This window comes from Lampetra planeri, chromosome 21 (genome assembly GCF_965212315.1).
Source record: "Lampetra planeri chromosome 21, kcLamPlan1.2.h2, whole genome shotgun sequence".
Lineage (NCBI taxonomy): Eukaryota > Metazoa > Chordata > Hyperoartia > Petromyzontiformes > Petromyzontidae > Lampetra > Lampetra planeri.
Window position 1 is genome coordinate 2130523 of NC_136127.1, and position 17563 is coordinate 2148085.

At 44.2% G+C, this 17563-nt stretch overlaps 1 protein-coding gene across 1 annotated transcript in view; it reads right to left on the reverse strand.

The window, feature by feature from the left end:
* The window catches only part of NEB (nebulin), a 212268-nt gene that overhangs the window by 26034 nt on the left and 168671 nt on the right, over positions 1-17563 (reverse strand). Inside the window, exons 124-130 of the mRNA XM_078603725.1 lie at positions 13068-13172; positions 10125-10229; positions 7726-7836; positions 5609-5719; positions 4367-4480; positions 2689-2784; positions 1620-1724 (exon numbers count right to left, since the gene is read on the reverse strand). Coding sequence (XP_078459851.1) covers positions 1620-1724; positions 2689-2784; positions 4367-4480; positions 5609-5719; positions 7726-7836; positions 10125-10229; positions 13068-13172 — 747 coding nt within the window. The remainder of the gene's footprint in view (positions 1-1619; positions 1725-2688; positions 2785-4366; positions 4481-5608; positions 5720-7725; positions 7837-10124; positions 10230-13067; positions 13173-17563) is intronic.

Sequence of the window (17563 nt, forward strand, 5' to 3'; positions counted from 1 at the left end):
TTACACCACGACCTAATCCAAAAACACAATTATGAATTATAACATTGGTCGTAAAAGCTGAACACCAAACGAATGTCAGCGGTAAAACACAAATCACTCGGCATGACTATGCCACAATAATGCGCAGGGAATAACAATTGGGTTACTTATTACCATGACAGAATTCATGTTGGGCTCCCATTCCAGTCAATGGATATTTAGCACGGGAATCACCCGTAGGTAAACTGCCATTCCTGCAGGAATCATCCATGGTAGATGTGCGGTATTTGGATCTGATTCTTGCAAGAATGGAGAAGCATTCTTTGGTTCTTTCGGTTAAGTCACGTCTAAAGATAAAATAATATATTAAAATAATAGCGACGTTTCGATTGCAACACAAGCAATCATCATCAGGCATAAGAGATATAGCAACAAAAATCTAACTAGAAAACTATAGACAGACATACAAGCAGACAGACATCACAAGGACACACAGAGAGAGGACACATATCGGCACAGAGAGAGGGGTCGTTTTTGTGACGGTCCCTTATATATAGGGAGGGGGGGCGGGGACGGAGAGAGGGAGGGGGCAGAGAAAATTAGCATATCAATGAGTGGACGGCAACGTGTTGCTGCTGCGCAAGTAAGATGACGACGTGGCACGGCACGCAAGCTTGAAAATTAGGAGAAAGACACACTAAAATTAAATAACCTCGCAAAATATCGAAATGTGATGTAATGCAACACAGAGAGTCGGTCAACACACAATTAACGCATAGCCTGGTTGATTACGTATTTCAAAGATTGCTAAGTTAGAATTTAAGTGTGAAAATTCCAAAAAGACGTGACTTAACCGAAAGAACCAAAGAATAATTCCTGCAGTCACGAAAGCTCCAAAAATTAAGAATGGAGAAGCACTAACGGCCACGTGTACATGACAATGAAGAGGTATCAATCACCTGACCGCGACCACATCTCAATACACTGTGCAAATAGGGGTGGGGGGATGTGCACCAGGAGGGGGGCGGGGCGTGGAAGAGAAGAGGGATTTGTGTGAAGGTGCAAATGGAGGCCCTTCTCAGAGAAGAAACGCTCAGCGCCACGGCCCGGGGAGACTATCGTTGACCCTAAAAGTAAATCGAGGAAAGTCCGGACAGTGAGGACACCAGGGGAAGGGTGTAAGCACAACTGATTGCAATACCATTCATGCTATTACTACCAATTCATATGATTTGATCCTAACACTGTGATATTTGTGTCTATATCTTCGAGGATTTCCACGATATAATTGTTATTATGCTGTCACGTACTCCAAGTACAAATACAGATTCTTAAAGAGTTATTCAAATGCAGTTCACTCAACATCAGCCTGCCACGGGTCTTCTTATTGCGCCAACTTTACAATCTAAAACTTTACAAACAAAATATTTCCAAAAAACAAAACGAGCATTTTGCAAAACAGACGACACAGTTATCGATGGCCTTATACCGAATGTTGTGTGACAGGACCGTTATACCGCGGCACCATGAACACCTACGCGCATTTTTCACCAGTTGCTTGGAGAAGGCTTTAGCTCGATGGGAGGGCCCACGATTATCAACACGCACGAGGGGGGGGTGGGGGTTGTGGAGACACTGACCGAGCTGAAGTGCTTCTGGTTTTCCCTGACACGGTGCAGCTCCGGTGTCTCCATCACGGTTTGGTACTTGGACATGGCTCTCTGCGCATGTTCTTTGTATTGTTTCTGTCGGAGCGCAGTCAGGCAAAACGCACGGTGAGCGCTCCACGCTGCCTCGTGTCATTGTGTCCAAGTCAAGTTCCACAGTTTAACACCTAGCAGGAGGCTTTTGCGACAAATATCATCCATAATAAGAGGGTTTTTTTGGGCTAGATCGCGTAAATATAAATGTGTCGTTAAACCCACCACCACCCAACACAGCCAATTAGTAAGGTTTGCCTTACTAATTGGCTGTTACTGGTTCAGTATAGTGGTACGTTGTGGGTTCAACAACACATTTATATTTACGCGATCTAACCCAAAAAACCTCTATTATGGATAAAGTGCCACACATTTAAATTAATGGGAGGGAAATGAAACGTGCATAATGACGCCACCTAAGAATAATTACTGCTCTGCACCAGGAAACCCACTCTGTTTCAGGAGGTTCCTGCATTCGGATGATTGGCCAACACCATATGGGAAGGAATCAGAGGACCCAGAGGAAGTGCAGAACAGGGTAAGAACACACAATGTCCGGAGGCACAGGTGTTACCACTGCCCCACACTGTTGTTGCCTTTTGACGTGGCTGAGTTGTAGTTGTGCTGTCCATTAAAAACCTGACGCTTGATTCATGGCAAAAAAAAGGCTGAAAGGTAATGCTCAAGCATGTCATTGCGTCACTCTCGTGACATCACCGTGACATCACTGAGACATCACCCCAAACATTTAAACATGAACACAGTGTAAACAACGCCGTTATTAAATCACGTGCTTTGGTGGCACGTGTGACCTTGACTCGACGGCCTCCCTTCTTATTAACGACAATTTTAACCTGTGACGGACATCCAAGGACACACGGGTATAGGTAAATATGTACAAGCTCAGCGCTATTAGTTTTGCGGGTTACGTCTCCCTTTAAGAAATGGAATGATGCTGTCAACCGCTGTGCACGTGCGTGTCATGACGGCGTTGGACTGCGTGGCGCACCTGGCTGGTGATGGTCTTGACCTGCTGAGCGTGCAGGATGTCTGGGGTGTCCACGACGGTGGTGTAGCTCCCATCACCCGTCTGATTGTACTTCGCCTGTGAGCAAGTGGAAGGAAAATGGGCGAGGGTAAACAGCTGTAAGTTAACATTGTTAAGCCTACAATGTATCAGAATCTGAACATTTATTAATCCTGGAGAAATCCGATGAGCTATAAAGATATTTTTTCACAGACGTCCAGTAGGGCGGGGCAGAACGTTACAACAACAAACAATACAAAAACACGATAAGAGTGCAACGTTTAGGAAAAATAAGCGAGTCACTAAAATAAATAAATGTACATAAAGTATATAAGATCACATTGCAAAAGTCTATCAATTCCTGCCAGTTTTTCAACAATAAATGCAAGCTTGGGAAAGGCAGAAAAACAACAACAACAGTCCCAGACCACAATAAGATTCCACCAGTCCCTCAATAAAATTGCACATTAATAATAAAATAACATTGGAGAGGGGACTCCATTGCATTCTTTGCACCAGGGCCAATGCCAACCACGCCACTGATGGCGAAGCCCTTTAGCCAAAATCAACCAAGCGTATGCTGATTAATAATCTTCTCTCAATGCAATAGCGTGTTTTGTTAATACTAATTCGAAATAACAATTGGGGTGGATATCTGTCGTGTGAGAATTGCCTGCAGAAACGCTCCTATTTTTTACATATTGTTACCCCGACTTTGTTGATCTCGTCCAAACGATGTCTATGCGTTGTCTCGAGCAAGCGTGGGATCTAATTGATACATTTGTTTGTAAGGATTGTTCATCTCATCGGTGAGTTAAAATAGTACTAATTGGCACGTTAAATGCTTTTGCACGTAACTTGCTTGGCTGTGTCGGGTGGTGGATGGGTTCTAGATCATTATGTGGCCAAATGAGATACCATTGGGCCACGTCAATGTTTCTGCAGCTGATAAATACATTTAAAGTTAAAAAGCAAAAAATCCACTCAGTGGAATAAGCAATAAATAATATAAGGCTGATGAATAGTGAGAAGTCACGGGGAAGACGCCACTCACTGGGCAATGCTTTATAATCCATGTCCAGTGTGGCCAACATTAACATCGTTAAAGTGACTAATACACTTTATTTTATACCTGAACCTCCTGAGACATGCACGGCACAAATAATAAATGAAGCACAGAGCAGACAACAGCGTCTGCTCTGCCTGGACCTCGCATGCCTGCTGTAAATGTGTATAAAGACAAAGATCCCCCATGTAGCCTTAACAGACTGTTGGAGCAAGTGCTGTTAGCGAGGCCCTATGAAGGCCAGCACGGTACTCGAGGGGGTCGTTGGTCGGCACCACACCCGACTGCCTTTGTCTTCCCAGCGGCGATTTTTACACACCACACTAGGTACTCATTTGAGGCCGAGTCGACCTAGGGGATGCCCAGGACCGGTTCAGATATTCGTCACTGGTGTTTGTGGCCGTGACCGGGAATCTAACTCGGATCGCCAGAATCGTAGCGCAGCGTAGCGGCCACCGCTGCCCCACCGCCGCCACCAACAACCACCACTCCCTGGGCTCGTAGTGCAGTTCGCAAACCACTACACTACCACTCCACACTGTGAATTTGTACACACACACACACGTTTTGAATTTAAACAACAAAGGCACGAACCTGGCTTAAGATATCGGTGGCATTCTTCACACGGTGGAAGTCGGGGGTGTCCAGTCCAGTGGTGGTCATCCCTCTGCCTCTGATCTCCGCCTCCATATCCTTCTTGTACTCGCGCTGTGAAGCCAGGGCAGGGGCGACATGCACACAAACCCCACGTACAAAACATGGCAGGATGGTGACACCGGGTTAAAACCCATGGCCGTATTCCCTCCCCATATAAATCGTCGTGTCCCTACGCGTGGTCCCCACTTGGCTGGGGCAGCGAGTCCAAATCCCCCCCCCCACCGCCATCGTACGGTCCTGCCGCACCGAATTTAAGTTGCTGCTCACAGAGTTTCTGTTCCCTTCCAATGGCGATTGGCGTATTGTACCGGGCTCACATTGTGTTGCAATAAAAACAAAATAGTAAGTAATATTTAAAAAAACGTTTTTTAAACACGCTTTTATAAAATGTACGAGTAACGGTAGAACTCCACGTAAGGGACCGCGACCAATTATAGCCAACGTCAGTTGACCGTGGACAATTAGACCAAAGCCGAAACATAACATGTAATAAAGAATGTTTAAAAATATATATTTTATTTTTCATGATAGAATATAGTATTGTCATCAGTATGACATAAGTATACCAGGTTTGCAGTCGATAGCACATTGGGAAGTGAATTAAATTTTAGTTACAAGATTTGAGGCTACAACAACGACAACAACAGAGTGAGTTGAAAGAAAGCGTGTAACAAAAACCCAACGGCTGTGCATGGTGGTGGGAAACGCCGTGGTCATGGCATCACGGCCATAGCCAGCTATGCGGATACAGCATCATAGACTTGGGAAGAATTGCTCTGCACGTGAGAGATTTCGGGTGGGTGGGTAGTGAACTCTAGCAAAGCAGCAGCTGAACATTCACCGGTTCAGGCTGGCGCACGAGGAAGTGTGAGCTCTGGCTCCGCGCCTCCCAAGTGCTCGATCGAACAATGTGCCCATTTTGCAATATGTGCCCTTCATGAATAGTGTATTATTATTCGAGATATACAGAACTCGTATCACAGTTCATGTTGAACTATCTTAAAAAAAATCAGTGTCCAAATCACAGGGTAAAACATGTATCATCCACTCATGACCAAAAGTTTTGTTTTTTTCAAAAACAGCTGCAAATGGCCATCGTTAAGTAACGTGACAACTGGTGAGCTTTAATAAATGGATTTAAGACGAATTGAGGAGTGGCGCTCCACCTCCTTTTCTCACCTGGCTCAGAATATGGGTGGCCGAACGGGCCCTGATCATGTCCGGTGTCACCTCCAGGCCAGTGAGGCCTTTGCCTTTAGTTCCCTCCTCCAGATCCTTCTTGTATTCTTTCTGTCGGGCGAATGCCACACACGGCGCGATGAGCATGGCCAGAAACAGAGGGCGTCATCGCCAATAACCGACGCCAATTCCCACTGAAACAAATTCATTGGAGACGCTGAGATCCTTATCCGTCAGCGGTTGTCATTCACATTTTTTGCCTGATTTGTTTTATGTCATTAACAGACTGTTGTTACATTTTGTTTTAAATGTCTGGTTTACAATGTTGACTCGAACAGGCTTGAGAAATAGATTCACTATCTCAACCTAAATACCGCCTCACAAATCTAAGAGATGAGATATATATTTTACGGAAAACACTTTCATTTAAAACACTTTTTAACAGCATATAATTATAGAGATCTCTGTATAAGCAAGACCCCCAACTGAGCAATCAGTTGATTTCTCTAGTTGCAGAGACATCCACATATGAGTGAAGTGATTCAGTTGCATGCAACCAAGTTGGCGCAACTACTCGCAAAGAGAATGCTAATGGCACACGGTTGCCATGGCACATGTGTAAATACAGCACAGCAAAACCTCTCAAAGCTGGACTCAATTTTAAATGCTTTCCCGAATAAAAAAAAAATCAGACCGGAACATCTTGTGCGCGCTAATTAAGCCACAAAACGCATTCGGATGCGGCATTCTCGAGTGATTCCTAGTGCATCGGTCTACCGTACAGCTGAAAGCTAACCATGTGAGAAATTCAACAACAGGAATTGTCAGACCCATTACCTGGAATATTTACCATTGTAATATATATCACAATGGTCCGACAGCTCTGTCCTAATGACGCTGTCTTTCCAACAGCTCTGTTCTTCACCTGAGGACGGCTGCTTGCGTTGTGGCCGAAACGTCGTGAGAATTTTATTATGTTGAATTTTTATTATTTTATTATTTCCCTTCTACGTGACTTTACCGAAAGAACCAAGAATATGAATCCCTGCAGTCATGAAAGCTTTAAATAAGAATAAATATTACGTAGCCTACCGATTAGCGTGGTTGACTATGGTTGGCTACATACGGTGCGAAAGAAGTTCAACATACATACGTGTGACTTACATTTAAGTGGTACACTTATCTGCTCAGTTATCCGAGTGCTCTATTTTTATCGTATTTATTTTTATTTGACTGTATTTAGCAAAAAACGAAACACTTTAAGTCCATCAGAAAATCTTTTCAGCCGTCATTTGAAACTTTACTGGACATCTGTGGAAAAGAGCTTGATAGCTCATCAGAATTTTCCGGTATAAAGATTTGGATTGTGAGCTCAGCTTTCTTCCTCTGCTTCGTGACGATGGTGAGTGAATAGAATTCAACTGCACAGTAGGCATTTTTAAGGTGTTGATAACTTGTAAACCGTGAGATATTTCATCACCTTCATTGAGTGTAATTAAATGTTTTAGGTGTGAATTATGTGTAAATGTAATACATTTTAACGATTATGTATTTAATTAAATAATGTTTTGGGTATCACAGAAAATCTCCCATTAACCAAAAATCACTGCCCCCAACGAGTCCCACTTCGGGAGGTTTTACTGGCATCAGGTTTTCTAGGGAAATGTACTCAGACTTCTTCATACATTGACCATGGGATGGCAAATAACATTAATGAGATTACGGGTAGGCATGTGGTTATTCAACCAAGCACAACACAGGGTAAACATATTAACAGAAAGCGATATCGGGGATACAAATCGCGATCGTCATTCCAATTTAAGGAGTTGCCATTCAGCAAAAAGCACACGGAGCAAAAAGCGTAAATTGCAAGGTTGAAAAATTCAACAAAAATTATACTTCCCTCCACCAAAAAAACACTCAAAAAAGCTAAAGAAAAAATCATCAGAAAGCAAAAAACAACTGACATTTGCAACGAAATAAAAAAACTGCAAAAAGGGCAGCGAATCAAAAAGGAAGCCAGCGGAAAAGAGAATGAAGCCAGCAAAACGAAAGTACAGCCAGCCAGCGGTAGCAGCGCAAAGACCAAGCAGTACAAGAAGCCGCGGTGAATCTACCTCATTGACCAGACCACTAGCGTACTTGGCATGCAAGTACGCTGGCGTGAACTCAAGCTCAGACAGGTTCCTGCCCTTCATGCCTTCCTCATAGCCTCGCTTATACTCTTTCTGGAAGGGAGAGGGTGGGGGGGGTGGAAAGGGTGGGGGGGACGTGAAAATACGAAGAGTGTGTCGCAGTGACCGTCATGGAGGAGAAGACGGAAAGCAACGATGAAGGAGACTACGTTTTTAAATGAATGAGTACAAAGTGGTTGAACTTGGGGTGTTAAGTTGTAAGATTCGGTGATTTTGCGCGAAGGTGGAGATGCGTGTGCTGGGTGTTGGGAGGCTATGAAAGCGTTGCACATCATTCATCTCGTCGTGCGGCAGTGGAAAAAAGGGCAGTGCCGATTATGCGGTACAAGTTGATGGGTACAAAAGCACACAGTTCAAATTGTATATGTAATTAAAATAACATAATAATAACCTCTATTTTATGAAGTGCCTTTAAATCGGAGTGTCTCAAAAAGCGCTGTACGTAAAAGTTAAGCTTACACTTATGAGCACAGATAAAATCTACACTCGTGAAGACAATCACACAAAAACGGTTTGCAGTGGTTCTCAAAAGATGTGAGCCACCTTAGAAACGTGTCAGAAAATCGACCAAAATATTGCAATATTCTTAGGTTCTTTCGGTAAAGTCACGTAGGTAAAAACATTAAAAAAACATTAAAAAAGTAAAATAAAATAAAAATCACGACTTTTCGGAGGCAACACAAGCTTCCGTCTTCAGGTGGTACCGTCACAGCCACGACAGCTGTATCAAGTAAATGAGAGATTGCAGGAGCTACCACTCCGTTTATATAATGGTTGGAGAAGGTGGTGGGGCAAGGGCCGCATACTTTTTATTAATATGGTAAGGTGAGGCTTAAGACTAAGAATAGACTGCATAACAAAGGTTGAGCCTTTATTATGGAGAGGTGCGGTTTGTGACGCGACCTGGGACAAGGAGACCACCACTAAACATGGTAAAACTGTAATGGTTGTCTGTCAAATAAGATTGGCAAATAAGTGTAGTTAAATCTTTTTTGCATGGTTAATCACATCTTTCCAATGATTACTAAGTTTGTACCCCTCATCACGGTTAAAATTATGTCTGTGTTTGTATATTTGTATGGCTTCGTATACAAACCTTTGATGGTAGCCAGGAGGTTTGCAGAGAACCTTGGTCTCGGAAAATACAATTTCATGAGAGCCCACCGAGTTGTAGCAATGATCGGCAACTCGTGATGACGGTTACAAACTGAGTAATCATTGGAAAGATGTGATTAACCATGCAAAAAAGATTTAACTACACTTATTTGCCAATCTTATTTGACAGACAACCATTACAGTTTTACCATGTTTAGTGGTGGTCTCCTTGTCCCAGGTCGCGTCACAAACCGCACCTCTCCATAACAAAGGCTCAACCTTTGTTATGCAGTCTATTCTTAGTCTTAAGCCTCACCTTACCATATTAATAAAAAGTATGCGGCCCTTGCCCCACCACCTTCTCCAACCATTATATAAACGGAGTGGTAGCTCCTGCAATCTCTCATTTACTTGATACAGCTGTCGTGGCTGTGACAGTACCACCTGAAGACGGAAGCTTGTGTTGCCTCCGAAACGTCGTGATTTTTATTTTATTTTACTTTTTTAATGTTTTTTTAATGTTTTTACCTACGTGACTTTACCGAAAGAACCTAAGAATATGAATCATTGCAGTCACGAAAGCTTCAAATCTAGAATCAAAATATTGCTTTAGTTGAAGAGAAGAGTGTGCATAGAATGTACATGCGTATACTCTATATGTGACGTTCATATGCAAATAATATAGCAATCAAGAAGAAGAAAAAAACAAGAAACAGTTTTTAGAACACAACAGTAAAGATGTCACGCTCACCCAACGTTCCCTTTAGCCTCATCTTTACGCACTATTCATACAATTTTATAATCATATAAGTGCACTGAAAGCAAACATTGCTGTTATATGTAATGCTGATGTAATGCAAGTGGCTGGCTGATCCCTAGATGGCTAATGCCCAAAGCAGGGAATGGACTCCACAGCACTGAGAGCCAAATTTCAGGCCTGGGCATGGATCCAAGGCAAAAAGAGTGGTCAGTGACTGCACAGAACATACATCAGACACATTTGATTTTGCAATTAACTCAGCCTATACTCTGCCTCTGATGAATTAATATCGAGTATGGACATCTCTCAAAAAAACTGGGATGTCCAAGACACTTTTATCAGCTGCTGTAGCACATCAGGTTCACATCATTGACCTGCAGCAGCTAGTCGTGAATAGGCAGACAGATCGAATGCGATTGTGACGAGTCTACTTGCAAAAGGTCATGTTGCGGAGAATGGATTTTACCTCGCTCTGCATTTGCTGCGTCTCCTTGTTTGTGACGTACGTAGGCGTCTCAAAGTCCAACATCCCCTTGCCCTTGTTCTTCTCGTACTCCTCCTTGTACTTGTACTGTGAAAGGGAGAGAGAGCGTGAGAAGCGGGCACAACGCACGCGGTGGAGTGATCCTTCCAGCCCTTGGAGAGTGCCACTCCACCACGGAAGAGGCGGCCATCTTAGCGGCCATGCTGTCGCAAAGATAAACTCCCAGCCAACTCAAGGTCTGGGATTCATTCGAATGAATCAGCACTTGCTTGGCAAGCTTGATGTGAACACCTGCACTCAACAAGAAGAGACGTGGTTCTGTAGGGAAAAAATACGCGAATTAGCCAGCGTGACAAGGATCGGCGTACTTGTGCGAAGCTGGCATCTGCAGCGTTCCCCCCGTTGGTGACTAAATTGTGCAGCTGTTTGGAAGGAAGGACGCGTATTTGTGTGTTCCATGTGAATGCCGCGTATTTGATCCTTTTGGCGGTACCCCGGGGTACCAAATAATACAAAATGGCCGAGGCCATTAAATATTTGATTTCTGGGACACTTTCTTTTCCAGCGGTGTACTTAACTCCGCGACCGGGGTATCAATCAATCCAATATCAGTGCCACTCCGCGATGTCGAAACGCCAAACATTAGCATCAAAAATCCGTTATCGAAAAATTCAACTTTGGAGAGTGCACCGTGCACAGCTCGTCGAGACGAGTCGATTGCCACATCGCTGACCATCAACTGAATAAAAATGACTGCATCACAGACATTATGCGAGAGCCGGGGTACTGCCATAAGGTTCATTTATCAAACACAAACACTCACTTGGACAAGAACCGCAGATATGGCTCACCCCTGAGTAGGATGATGGAGATCAGTTGTCAAAGTGTCAGTAGAGGTGCGATGTAGCCATTTTATAAATGGTTTCAACTTAAGGTTACTGTGATTTAAACAACACTCCTGACATCTGGAAGTATTTGTGTTGTTTAGGTTTATAGTCTGGAACTTGTTTGATGTATTTATTTAAACCCAGAGATCCCTTAAAATATGGACTCATGGCCTAAATTGGGTCTTGCCTGGTTGTAAAGGTTGTATAAGCATACGTTATAATTTCATGCTAAGTAAAACAATAATAATAAAAATCAACCTTACCGAAATGTTCTCCTCAGGAAAGAATGTAATACTTTAACTCTCTCTATGACTAAGTACACAGATGTATTCCATGTAGCACACCTATTTTTATGTTTGTCAAAACAATGTGTAATGAAATTGTTGCATCAGGGTCCATCTTGTTGTTGGCACAACAACAAGAGGGACTCTGTGTTACAACTTGTTATCATGGTCCATGTCCCAGAGCAGACACCGGTACCACCGAAAGTAACAAAAGATTAGTAGTGTAGGACTTGAGAAACACGCGTCACGCGTTGGGTTGAGATGCGTGCACGCGGCGGATAATGAGGGCAAACGGGGACACAGGGCGCGGAGCGACTTACTGTTGTTGTACCAATTAAGGTGGCATGGTAGTTAAGGGGGGCCTGCAGGTGGCCGGGGGTAATCGAGAACGCAGGCTGGTGATTGGACGAGAGGTATGTGTGTCTGAAATTGGCGCCGCGGTGTCTACAACAACAACACCACGTGGTACTGGGGGCGAGTAGCGAAGCTGGGGATGGTCCAATTAATTAAGGGGAATTGGTTCAGGGATAAAGGCGGAGAGCGTGGGGAGAAACGGGAGTTCGTGCCTGGGACGAGTAACGAACGGATGGAGAGACGGAGCAGCGGATAGAGAGAGTATAGTATAAGGTAACAGTGGACAAAGAGAGTATAGTATAAGGTAGCAGTGGACAAAGAGAGTATAGTATAAGGTAACAGTGGACAAAGAGAGTATAGTATAAGGTAGCAGTGGACAAAGAGAGTATAGTATAAGGTAGCAGTGGACAAAGAGTATAGTATAAGGTAACAGTGGACAAAGAGAATACAGAGTATGGTAGCAGTGGATAGAGAGAATACAGATAGAGTAGCAGTGGACGGAGCGAGTACAGTATAGGGTAGCAGCGGAGTAACGGACCTTGGTGGAGAGAGCTACGACGGAGTGGGACGGCAGAGAGAACAAAGAGCGACCGAGCTGGAGAGAGCGAGAGAGCAGAGAGGGAGGTCGCTGGAGGAGAGGAGCAGAGGGTGAGCGAGCGAAGCCAGCGGAGCGAGCGAGCGGAGGGACATTGAGTGATGTTAATGGGGAGTTGTGAGTTGAAGAGTACGGAGGGACATTGAGTGATGCCGACGGAGATGTGAAACTATACGAGTTAATAAAGAACCGAGAAAGACAAAGAAGCTGTCGCGTCAGTACGAGTCCTACAGTAGCACCAATTCATTTTCACTGCCAATACTGGTGAATTATTAAATAACCACACTCATTTCAAATGGTATCACATAATTCAATGTTATTGACCACGTAAAAAAGTGTTGAACCACGAATTGAACAATCATAACGAATACATTACTTTTATAAGGCGACTTTGTACTCGGTACTCAAGGCAATGTACAGGGTGGTCCAGATGCCTTGTGACTACCATTCAATCCTCTAAAATGTAATATTTGTGTAAGGCTTTTTTGTGGATCACCAAATCTCTGGACAACCCTGTACACATCATAACAAAAACGTTACGTCGGCCAAGGGGAGGATAAACTGGGGAGAAATGTAAGAAGGTAATTCAGAGAACCGGGAGCAGGAGAGAGAATACAATGTCACGCTGTATCTGGTGGTACCGACTTCAGATCATAACCTGATCTGGGTTCGTGGACTGAAATGCAACAACAACAAAATTCACACCGCACACGCGCACCGTAGGGAACCGCACGCGAACGCGTGGACGTGCTCACGGGGCAAGGAAGCGAAACGGCGCCGCACGGCACCCGCGCGCACTTGTTACCTGGCTCTGAAGATCAGACGCCTCCTTCAGGTGTATCTGCTCTGGCGAATCGGCCACCAGAATGTAATGTCCTTTATTATCCTCATAGACTTTCTTGTAACAATACTGAGCGGGGGAAGTGGACAATCAGCACATGCACAGCGGTGTCAACCCACGGAGGGTAAATGCCGACTCACTCGCGAAACCGTATTTAATCACCCGACAGGTGACCGATACTTCTCGCTGAAGTAAAACTGCAGGTTTCCCTCCCTTTATAATAGATGCGTTCCAAAAAAAGGGTGCGCAAAGTGAAACCCCACGAGACAGCTGCCTGCTGAGTAGCGGATACAGTCCACACAGTACACACGAAGGACTGCGGTGCGGCTCTTGAAATTCGGAAAAAATGGCTCTTCTTGTTATTTTGGTTGCCGACCCCTGACCATGGAAGTCCAGTTCACCATGGAAGTCCCGTTTACCATGGAAGTCCCGTTTACCATGGAAGTCCAGTTCACCATGGAAGTTCAGTTCACCATGGAAGTCCAGTTTACCATGGAAGTCCAGTTCACCATGGAATTCCAATTTACCATGGAAGTCCAGTTAACCATGGAAGTCCTGTTTACCATGGAAGTGCAGTTTACCATGGAATTCCAGTTCACCATGGAAGTCCCGTTTACCATGGAAGTCCAGTTCACCATGGAAGTCCCGTTTACCATGGAAGTCCAGTTTACCATGGAATTCCAGTTCACCATGGAAGTCCAGTTCACCATGGAAGTCCAGTTTACCATGGAAGTCCAGTTCACCATGGAATTCCAGTTTACCATGGGACAGGGGTTGGAAACCTGCGGCATTGGAGCCGCATGAGGCGCATTAAGAACTACCTCATGACGTTATTTATTAAGCACCGCCGTCTCGTATTCACCACATGCATTGCAGCTCTTGATTATATTGAGTTTTTTTTTACCGAATTATGAAAAATGACTTATTGTTATTTTGATTGCCGACCCCTGGCATATCCGGCATCTGGGTGAATTCAAACCGCAATAGAGCAAATTTTGGGTAGAAATAGATTAGCCGCATATAGGCAAAATTGCGCAAACCAAACCTGCATAAAGCGAAGGAAACCTGTAATGCCATTCAAACAATAAGGTAATTAACCTACTACTGTATTACTCATATTAATAAATACATTACTGTGGTGCACAAGTAAAAATGTCGTCTCTCCAATGACTCAACCTTGAAGCCACATCACTCTGCCCATGTTCACTTTACTGTGGCACAACTTCTTAAAATGTAATTCCTGCAACTCTATTTGCCATGAGCTATATGAATCCTAAACATTGACAACTTAAGTTTACGTAAAATGTTTCTGTCCAGAAACTTCATTTAGTTTTGACAATTAACCTCATTATACCTCCTCATGGGTGACTCAAACTGGTCTCCCACTGACTTTCTTACCAACAAAACATCCTCTCCTTGCTTTAAAAATCTCTCACGGCCTTCCCTCATGGCCTGCTTGAGAATGTGTTAACCGTCACTCTGGTACCATTTCTATTTCACGTTCTCAGCCGACCGCCATAGCTGACTGGTAACTGAGCGGCAGCCAGAGAGGGCTCCACCATGGAGACAGAGCGACGCTCATGGCCACCAACACCAGCGATAATTTATCTGAACAGATCCTGAGCCTCCCCTAGGTTGACTCGGCCTCAAATGAGTACCTGGTGCGGTGTATAAAACATTGCTACTGGGGAGACAACGGCGGCCGTCCACCTGCTTGTGTGCCGTGCCGGCCTTCATAGGTGCTCGCTAACAGCACTTACCACAAAAGTCTGTTAAGGCTACACAACAGACTTTGATGAATGGTGAAGGCTTTTGGGAGGCCTATATCCAGCAGTCGATAGAACGTGGATAATATTCATGACTATCAACATTGTCAGCATCATCATGAGATGTCTTCTCCTCGGCACACTGAATGGTCTTTTCTTTGCTGCACATATATCTGACCTGTTAATCTCGACTGAAGTTGTCTTGTCTGTATAGAATGGCTGATCCTGTATTCAAGTAAGCCGCTTATTGTGACAATCATATATACACCAGTATTATTTTTTTTATCTTTCTCCTTATGTACCGTGTCCTTTTCCAAAGACGTGGGCGATCATGGCCTACTTCCATTTAGCTCTGTCCATATTACTCAAGAGTTTTGTATCAGACACTCACAGTTGCATTCAATTGTTCGTTTTACTTTTGTAATTTAAAATAGGCATTTTGCTTATTCAGCCTTATAATTATATAAGGCGTGGCAACACTGCTTCATCCTCACAACGTGTATCTGTTACTCCTATAGACATGTCTACTGTGATGGTCATTGATTGTAACTGTATATAAAAACCGAGCTGAAAACAATGAAACGGATGAGGACACAAACACGGAACCTTTTAGAGAGAAAACGTAGGGTTAATGGTTCGTTGTTAAAGTGCACAAGCCGAGACATTAGTCGAATTGAGAAAGTCAGTCTTGAAGTGCACTTGCCGAGTACGGGAAAAGCAAATTGAGTTATGCAACGTGTGGTGCTTGTTGTTACTGTTGTCACCTTAAACTAAATTATACAAAGATAAAATAGCAAGGTGGAAAACAGTGGTGTGCATGACGGGGAAATGTCAGAACAGCGACGTCTGATAAAACTGTGAAGTGGAAAAACGTTGGGGTGAGGTTGCATCCAGAAGGGGGTGTTGTATGGGCACACGGGGTTATTTGAGTCCAGACTCCAGGTGTGTGTATGGCACCGTCTCTTATGCACACCCTTCCCAACGCAGCGTTTACAGCGATCGGCATCGTGCATTTGGCGGCAGCACCACTGCATGCAGCACAATGAGGTGCACTCCTCGCTGCCTCAGTCTTCATCCACCAAGAATGTGTAACTGTGATTTTTTTGGAAATCAATCAATCAAAACTTGATTTCTTCAAGGGCGCCTTTTCTTAAACCAAGGCCCCTGTACACAAACTATTATTCAAAGCCTCCTTTACGCAAACGTTAATCCAGCAACCCTTGGTGCAATCGTGAGTAGAGTAATCAGTGGTCTGGCAAATAATGTGAAACAGAGGGGTGCCATGAGGATCAAAAGCTGCTATCAAGATGTAACTTGAGTTATTTTGTTATGTTGCCAATTTTTCCCCCCAATGTGTGATAATTGTGCCATGACAAAGAGAACGTGCATCCCACATGCCACACGACGGCTCATTGGAAGTGATTTTTCACAGGACTTGCGAAAAATCCTTGACACGTGAGGAGGCACACCCTCCCACAGGCTCTGCTGTGAGATAATTTATTTAGTGTGACAGAGCTGCAGTGTAGCCATAATCAAGGGCAAGCCAAATGTTACTCTGTGTGTGTGTGATGGCTTCTGTGCAGTCGTTGGTGACCAGGCCGAGGCCAATTCACCTAATGCACTTGAGAACCCTGTTTTAAACGAGGGTGGCTGAAAGCCAGGCTTCACCCACGGTCTTAGTGGTGCCAGCCTCAACGCTCTGAGCCACTCAGGCACCTCCAACGTACACCGTGAGTTCTACATGGTGTGCTGTTTGTTCTTATGCATTCGGAGTTGATCTCGCAGTTTATGTGAGAGTGTTTTTTTTAAAGACACACACCTTTACAAAGGCTCTTTCATTCTCTGCAAATGTATGCTTAATTGTTGAAGCAACAGAAAAGTATTGGTCACGTGCCGTGGCATACCGTTGTTTTAGTGATTGTAGCCAGGTGGGTTATTTACAAAACAACAAAAGCACAAATGATTATTTTCATCTCCGAGAGGAAACCATAGACGTTTCAGCCAGCTAGCCCTCCTCAGGAATAACCATGGAAAACGAGGTTGATCTCACTCTGCAATCGAGGTTACACAGACTATCACAGTTGCTATGGAGGTGTGCATTTTGATTAGATTGCCCTCTTGTTTAATGTCAGGCAAGGGCTCTGAACAATCGCCAGTGAAGTGACCCTCGGTTGATGGAGGACAATGGAGCGGTGGGTGAGTTTTGGTCATTAAAACATGGCTTTGTAGATCAGCAAGTACGGTTCACTTTCCCACCGCTCGGAGAGATTTTTCTCACAACACCAGCTTGGCTCAAGCTGGGCGGACACACACTCTTACTGTCTACGAATGTGAACATTAATTCTCCTTCGAAACAGTTTCTCACGGGGCATTTACACCCACCAGGCTCCTGAAATAAATCTTGTCAGGCTCGGGAGCAAGAGCACATCACAAGGTCTCGTTGGATTTGCTTATTAAAATCGGTTTGCTCTTTGGTTATCAGTCAAAGCAAACGACTATGAAATAGACATCACACGTGACATCACATTAGGGAAGAAACCCAGGAAAAGAGACCGCAAATCTACTTTTGGTGTCCCTTCAAAAGGCCTCTTTTCAGCCAATACGCATTGATTTACATTTCTCTCTGCAAGGTAGATGGCCACATGGCTCAGCGGAACAGCGAGCAGCTCACAATCGGAAGATTCTGAGTAAAAT